Source organism: Pararge aegeria, chromosome W, assembly GCF_905163445.1.
Source record: "Pararge aegeria chromosome W, ilParAegt1.1, whole genome shotgun sequence".
NCBI classification, from domain to species: Eukaryota; Metazoa; Arthropoda; class Insecta; order Lepidoptera; family Nymphalidae; genus Pararge; species Pararge aegeria.
In genome coordinates, this window is record NC_053207.1 from 1,499,627 (window position 1) to 1,507,318 (window position 7,692).

The 7,692-nt window shown below is 41.1% G+C and overlaps 1 protein-coding gene across 1 annotated transcript; it reads right to left on the reverse strand.

The window, feature by feature from the left end:
- On the reverse strand, positions 1 to 5,337 carry LOC120635924. Its single transcript, XM_039907136.1, has 2 exons — positions 3,816 to 5,337; positions 1 to 3,545 (listed from the first exon to the last, which is right to left on the reverse strand). Exons 1-2 carry the CDS (start codon positions 5,335 to 5,337, stop codon positions 1 to 3), a joined length of 5,067 nt encoding a protein of 1,688 aa, XP_039763070.1.
- Positions 5,338 to 7,692: the final 2,355 nt, after the last annotated feature.

A 7,692-nucleotide genomic window follows, 5' to 3' on the forward strand; every position in this document is an offset into this window, starting at 1 on the left:
TTATTGCGTCGGAAGAGGGCATAAGCGAACGACCGGACGGACGTAAGTTCTCCCGGAAATTTTAACGGTCGCTACGCGTATGACGCCGTCTTTCGAGGGATGCACTTTCTCTACTACTGCTAGAGGCCAAGCCAGAGGCGGTACGTTGTCATTTATAACTACGACGACAGTTCCCGGCGTAATAGGTACGGAAGGCGTATTCCATTTCAAACGAACTTGCAATCCGTGCAAATATTCCATCCTCCAACGATTCCAAAACGATTGGACCATTTTATCTATTAACGAGTACCTGTCAACCAAGTTAATTTTTTCTGGATTGACATCAGGCGCAGGCAAGGAGAATAGAGGCGCAGTATGTAGGAAGTGACTTGGAGTAAGAGCCGAAGGTTCGGCAGGGTCAGAGCTTAGTATTGTTAGCGGACGCGAATTGAGAAGACATTCGACCTGAATGAGCACAGTGCAAAGTTCCTCATAAGAAAGGAGCTGTTGCCCTATGACCTTGAACAGGATCGTCTTAGTCACCTTGATCATACTTTCCCATGAACCTCCAAAGTGTGGGGAATTGGGACAGATGAATTTCCAAGTTATGCGATTTTCAGCGCATTCCTGCTCTAGCTTCGGGTAATATTCTTCTCTTAGAAATTTATAGAGGTCCCGAAGGTAAGAAGCAGCACCCTGGAAGTTTTTAGCATTGTCGCTATGCAGCACCTGAACAGGACCACGACGTGATAGGAATCTTTTAAACCCGGCGAGGAAACTGGGGGTGCTGAGTGAGGTAGCAACCTCAATGTGCGTAGATCTCGTAGTGAGACACGTGAACAGCACAATATAAGCTTTCTCGCTGTGTACGCCACGGCGGCGTACAGGAACGTATGGTATAGGACCTGCATAATCGCAGCCGGTGAAACTAAAGGCTTTCAACGCTGGACGTGTACGTATATCAGGAAGATCCGCCATCAGCGGAATGGTTGGACGCGGTTTAAATCTAAAGCAAGTATTGCACATATGTACTCTTTGCCTGACAATACGGCGTGCCGACAGAATCCAGTACCTCTGACGAAGCAGGGCCATTAGGAGTTCGGGTCCAGCATGTAAATGTTTAATGTGGTAATAATCAATGATTATATTTACCACGTGGCCATTGCGAGGCAATATAACCGGATGTATTTTTTCAAAGCTAAGTCCAGAGTTGGCGAGACGACCACCAACGCGGATAAGTCCATCATCAATAAATGGTCTTAGGCGATTAAATGCCGGTGAATATGTTTTATTATTTTTAATAAGAGAATATTCTTCAGCAAAATGCTGATTTTGCAGAGCGCGAAGCATTCTATTCTCTGCGAAATTTAAGTCGTCAGCGGTAACTGCACTAGTGCCGCGACGAGGCAGTAATTTAGCAAATCTACAAATGTATACAATTATACGTAGAAGTTTGCTCCACGAAGAAAAACGGAGAGCAAGCTCGTGTAAGTCGTTCGGGAGTATAGGTTTACACACAGTGTGTATAAGAACCTTCTTCTCGGGTATGTCTTCAATAGACTCTCCCTCTAGAGTTTTGAGTGGCCACTGAGACGGATGCATTGATGCCCATGGTGGACCATGCAGCCACAGAGGGTGTGAGAGAAGCTTCTCAGGAGTTACACCTCTCGATAGAATATCAGCAGAGTTCTCAGTGCCAGGGCAATGATAAAAGTTGTCTGGTGAGATATTCTCAGTTATCTGTACAACGCGATTCGCGACAAAAGTCTGCCATCTATGCGGTGAACTTTTTATCCAATATAGGGCGACTTTGGAATCGAGAAATGCATATGTAGCCTTGATTGGAATACGCTCAGAGTAAGTGTCATGTACTGTACGAAGCAATTTCGACAGTAGGACGCCACCTAATAGTTCGAGACGAGCAATTGAATGAGGTTTCGTCGGCGAAACTTTACTTTTCGCACAAGCAAGACGCACAGTGTTACCAGTAGGGGAGCTAACGTGTAAATAAACGACAGCACCATAGGCTGCGAGACTAGCATCTGATAGTCCCAGGAGAGTAACCTCACAGTCTGTTGTCACGCCCACATGACGCGGTATGTGTAGCTTATTTAGAGCTGGCAACTCATCGCAAAACTGTCTCCACATCTTAATGATGTGTGGTGGAGCTACAGTGTCCCAATCAAGATTTAATTGCCAAAGCATTTTAATTAATATTTTGGCATACACGACTGTGGGAGCAACGAAGCCCATTATGTCCCACAGACGGGCAACAGTCGACAAGATGGAGCGCTTAGTGCATGTCACATCGTCGGGCACAGAAATTTTAAAATAGAAAGCGTCATTTCCAGTATACCAATGCAGACCAAGTATTTTATGGTGCATGGTTTTGTCAAACTCCACTTCAGTCGGAAGTTTGTGGGACGCAGGAAGGTTATCTAAGACCTCGCGAGAATTGCTGTTCCACTTAACTAATTCCCACTGTGCACCCTTAAAAAGATCGATCATCTGCAGCGACACAGTGACTGCCTCTAGTTCGCTTGGAAGCGAGAAAGCTACGTCATCCATATAAAGCGCGGGTAGCACAATGCTATTCGCTCGTGGATATTTTGCGCCGTCGTCATTCACCAGCTGTCTTACCGTGCGCAGTGCATGGAAGGGACTGGAAGTGAGACCGAAACAGACTCGATTGAACTGGTATAGCACAAGAGGGTCTTGTGGATTAAAGCGGTATAAGAAGCATTGATAGCGACGATCAGCTTCGCGCATAACGATTTGTAGAAACTGTTCTCGGCAGTCGGCTGTCATTGCCACTGCATGCAGACGAAAATTCAAAATTATTTTAAAAAGATCTCCCTGTAAATTTTGACCGGAATGTAGCAGATGGTTCAGTGCCTTTCCAGAACTAGAACGACAAGAAGCATCGACGACTAATCTCAGTCTCGTCGAGAGTTTGTCTTCACGTAAAATCCCCGTGTGTGGCATCACGTAAATCGGAACAGGATCTTTAGAATCATATGAAGGCGCGGGAGAAATATAATCTTTCGCGAGATAACCTTTTATGACGTCATCATATGCCGACCTGAATTTATTCGAAGCTTCAAGCTTTCTTTCGAGGCAGATGAAACGTTTCTTAGCTATGTCCAAAGAATTCCCTAGGGAATATAGATCCTCTTTAAATGGCAGCCCGACAACGTATCTGCCCGTATCGGGATCTCGGACAGTAGTCGAAGTGTAGAAGTCTTCGCATTCATTATCATCAGGATTCTGAATGGAAGCGGAAGGAAGTTCTTCAAGTTCCCAGAAACGCTTGACTAAAGAGTCAATAGCAGGAGGCTCTTGAACGAAACAACATGTCAAGGCCGTATGAGTATTTATAGTAGGTATCGTAGGCGCATTGCCCATGAACACCAGACCTAACACCGTGCGCAATGCAACGGGCACCGACGGGTCGCGACGTGACGTATGGACGTCGTCGGGGAGAAGCAAATGTGGAAATAGGGAAGCTCCTATTAAAGCATCAATTTTATCAGGTACGCCGTAACTCGCATCGGCAAGCGGAATACCTTTAAGGTGTGATAGGACTGCCGTATCTATCACAGCCGTAGGTAATTTGTCTGTCACTTTATCAACAACAAGTGGCGAGATATTAAAACTAACGTTATCATCAAAACGCGAATAAAACGTCAAGTCAACCGAGCTGGATTGTACAACCTTCTCAATTCCACCGAACCCCTTCACGATAGTACGTTCTGTGAATTTAGTTTGCAAACCCAAGCGATCACAACATTCTTTTGAGAGGAAATCGGCCTGCGAAGCAGAATCCAACAATATACGTATAACTTGCCGTTCACCATTACAGTCGTAAACAGCAACTTGTGCGGTAGCCAATAAGACAGTAGTTCGCTTGTCTTCCACACGATTCATTAAATTGCTATTATACACCTGCGTAGCGCTTGTAGACGGGCTTACGCGCGTAGCGCACAGTGCTACGTCGGCGCGATCATCCGCTACGGGCGATGACGCGGTAACGGTAGGTGCGTTCGGTGGCGGCATGACGGTATTCAACTGAGGCGCGCGGGAATGTTCCTCGCGCTGGTCAAAGTGCAGCCTTTTGTTATGTTTCTGACCACACGAACAGTGCGGGGAGACTTCACATTGCCCGACTTTATGTTTTATAGACAGGCAGTTCACACAGGCATTCTTCTCCTTGACGCACTTAAAACGTTCTTGAGGAGTTAATAATTTATTAAAGTCAACACATTTATATAAATGCGCATGTGTTATATTTCTACATAGACACTTGGACGTAGGCTTATCAACCGTGCTTATATAGGCCTGATACTTCGGCGCATTGCCAGAAGTCCCGTTATTCAAATGTTTTATATTTTTATTATGACGTGTATTAGAAGGGTTTGTGACATTCGTATTCGTACGCTCAAACACCTTCGCGCGTGTTGTGATAAATTCCACAAAGTCGTCGAAAGTAGGTATATTCTTGCCGCATTTAATTTCAAACGCGCGTACACTCTCAGTATCGACCCTTTGTGTAGCTATATGTAGTATGATAAGATCAGCTAGGTTCTCTAACTTTAGGTTTTTTAAAGCGCTTACTGCGCCAGCGAACCGGTCTATGAAATCTTCAAAGTTAGTCGCAGAGGGAGTCTGAAAACCCTTATAGCGAAATAATTCATGTAGGTACGCGGAAGTCAACATACGTTTATCATCGAACCTATTGACGAGTGTTTGTAAAATGAGCTGATAATTCTCAGCGCACGGAGAAATTCCAGCGATTGCGCTTTTTGCCTTCCCTGTCAGCTTCGGTAACAGATAAAATAGCTTTTCTGCATCTGTGAGTGATGGATTATTATCTACTACTGACTTAAAGGTCGTATAAAACATCTGAAAAGATTTAATGTCACCATCGAATTCTAATATTGATATGGGAGCTAGCTTCGGCTTGGCTTTTAGCAGCGCGGAGGTCGCATTATGTATTTCTGGTGTCGTATTTAAAGTTGAGCATTTTGTATGAGTTCGTTTGACCCTATTATACAAAGTCTCAAAAGCATACAGACTTTTGTAATCAGGTTTTGCATCTGAATTTAAGTTTAATAAACGTGTATTATAATCGTCTACAATAGACTCGTACTTTAAACGCAATGAATCAATTTGTGAAGATTCGTCTAGAAAATGTTCTCTTTTTTCAACGTTCGTATGAACATCGGGTTCACGAGATAAGTCAAAGACATTTTGCATGATACCGAATATAGCTTCACGTTTAGCAATTAAGATAGACAGTTTAGTATCCTGAATCTCCTTATCACTTTCGCTAGTTTTAGAATCTACTTTAGGAGGCATTTTACTAAAGTGTAAGTGAGACAATTATCTAACAATCACGAAATACCTATATTTTTATGTGAGTATGATAGGTTAATAGCCAATCATATACTGGTAAATTAAGTAGGTCGCGCGGAGTGCGGATAATATGCGCAAGCGCGCTTCGCTCGATATTACGCGTGGTCGGGTTATATCGAATGTTCGATCGACCAGAGGTTCGTATAGACAAATCTCGACCTTATATGCTAGGTCTTACGACTCTTGAGTAAATGTTTCACAACCGAAGGTACTACGATAATTAATAATTGCAAGTTTTAAGATTTGTTTTAATTGTTAATTCAATTTAAATACACTAATATTTATCGAAATATACATAAATATGTGTAGATAATTAGTATGTCTAACTGGGGAAATAGCTAGCTCAATGCTATAATGCCGCTTATGCCAGTATTAAGACAAAGAAAATAGATGACGCAATGACCTATTTTATTTAAAATTATATTATTTCAATTATTAGAGCCTATAGAAGTATTCTAACAAGGAAACTAATGCTTCAATACGTTAATATGAAGGAAATGCTGTAAATATCCGGCTCGAAGGACCAAAATAAATATGTATGCGCCAAGTTATATTAAGTTATTTAAGATTTTTATTTCGAATGAGTGGACTGTATTTTTTGCGGTAAATTGGTGTACAAAAGAAAGATACAAGGAATCAGAGCACAAGGAAGACAGCACTTACTTGACCTTATTTTTCATGGGTAGGAGCACGCCGTCCGTTGATCCAAATATTCCTCACGAAGTCCTCTCTTCTCGAACACCACCACTTATGTTATATTTCGGCACACACATAAATATGGGAATTATGCTTAAAAGGATCTCATTGAAACTTTTAAGGTATATTATGATATTTTATGGCTTATTTTCAGGCAGCCAGTAAACTCGTATTGCCCGTTACTTTTCGCAATCGGAAAGCAAGTCGTCCGCAAACGTCTTAATCGTTTGCTTCCGTTAATTTAAGTGACAGCTCTGCGTTCTAGTGTTTTTGAGGCGTATGAGGGCGCCAGTCTCTTCACGGAGAATCGTTCAGTGCTGTTTTAGGTTGGACATGGGAGAATAGGAACACCAATGAAATTATAAATTATTATTTAAGACTTAATTATAACTTGGCGCAACCACTTACAAAAAATTAAAGACATATTTTGACTAATTTCGATTGCAATATTATCATTAGCATATTCGATCGCCATTATTGTTTACCTTCGAACAATGCTGTATGGCGTTGGTGATAAATAAACGGTTCAAGTGCATAAATTCAGTAACTTATAAAAGTTTGAGTAGTGATAGTTTAATGTGTTAAGGTTAATTTATAGTTTATTCATTCATTTTATAATGAAAGCATATTCGTGCGGTCTTTGTTTGGGTTCAGTGTGCCTGGAAAAAGTACTTAGAGAAAACTTTAATTTCTATCCCTACTTATATCGTAAAATTAGAAATCATTCGCAAAGGAAGGAGTGTACCAATGTTACAAATATCCCAAAAAAAGGTGATAAAGTAACACGTATATTTAATAATAAATATTACGAAAACTATTCTTGGCTAAGCGGCTTTGTACACACCAATCGATTAATTTGCTGTCCTTTTGTTTTATTGTCCAATATACGTAAAGTGTGGAATGATAAAGGATATTGTGATCTTAATAATTTTCATAAAAACGCTAAAAACATGATATGTTGGAAAAATATTATCATCATCAGTGTGCTTAGAAAATGCTGCCGAATGGTGTGTCATAATTTTGTGACGTAAATCAGGGTATGTACTTTTATTCAATTAGCAGTAGATAGACGATAGTATTAAATCAATCAAAAATATAACTGTCGTAAAGTAATTTGATAATAAACCGACATACCTATCTAAAATCTAAATTTTAATTTTACTTTATGTTTGTGTTGAACACCTTGTGCATACCCTGGGTCCAAGGGCTATGCACGCCACTGAGTATATACCTTCAAAGAAGATAGCGGGCGTGTAGTTGTCCTGCGTAGTAGTCATACATAGCGCATGCCACGGATCGACCGAACCGTGCACGTACGCGACCCGACCGGCGGGTATGTTTAAACCACCGAACTCTTCATTAGTCCACTCAGCACACGCGTTCACAAACACAGAGTCAAATCTGTAACGAAGAGAAAATAATATTAAAAATTGTTCAATGTACATACTTGTTTCAGTGTTTATTTTATAACTTAAGCTTATTTATGAACTATTTATGAAATTTATAGCTAATAAATCTAATAGGTTGGGAAAAAAGTCTTTTCGCATTATAGTATGTATGAACATGTAATAAAATCTCTTTGGCTATACTATTTGTATCTGG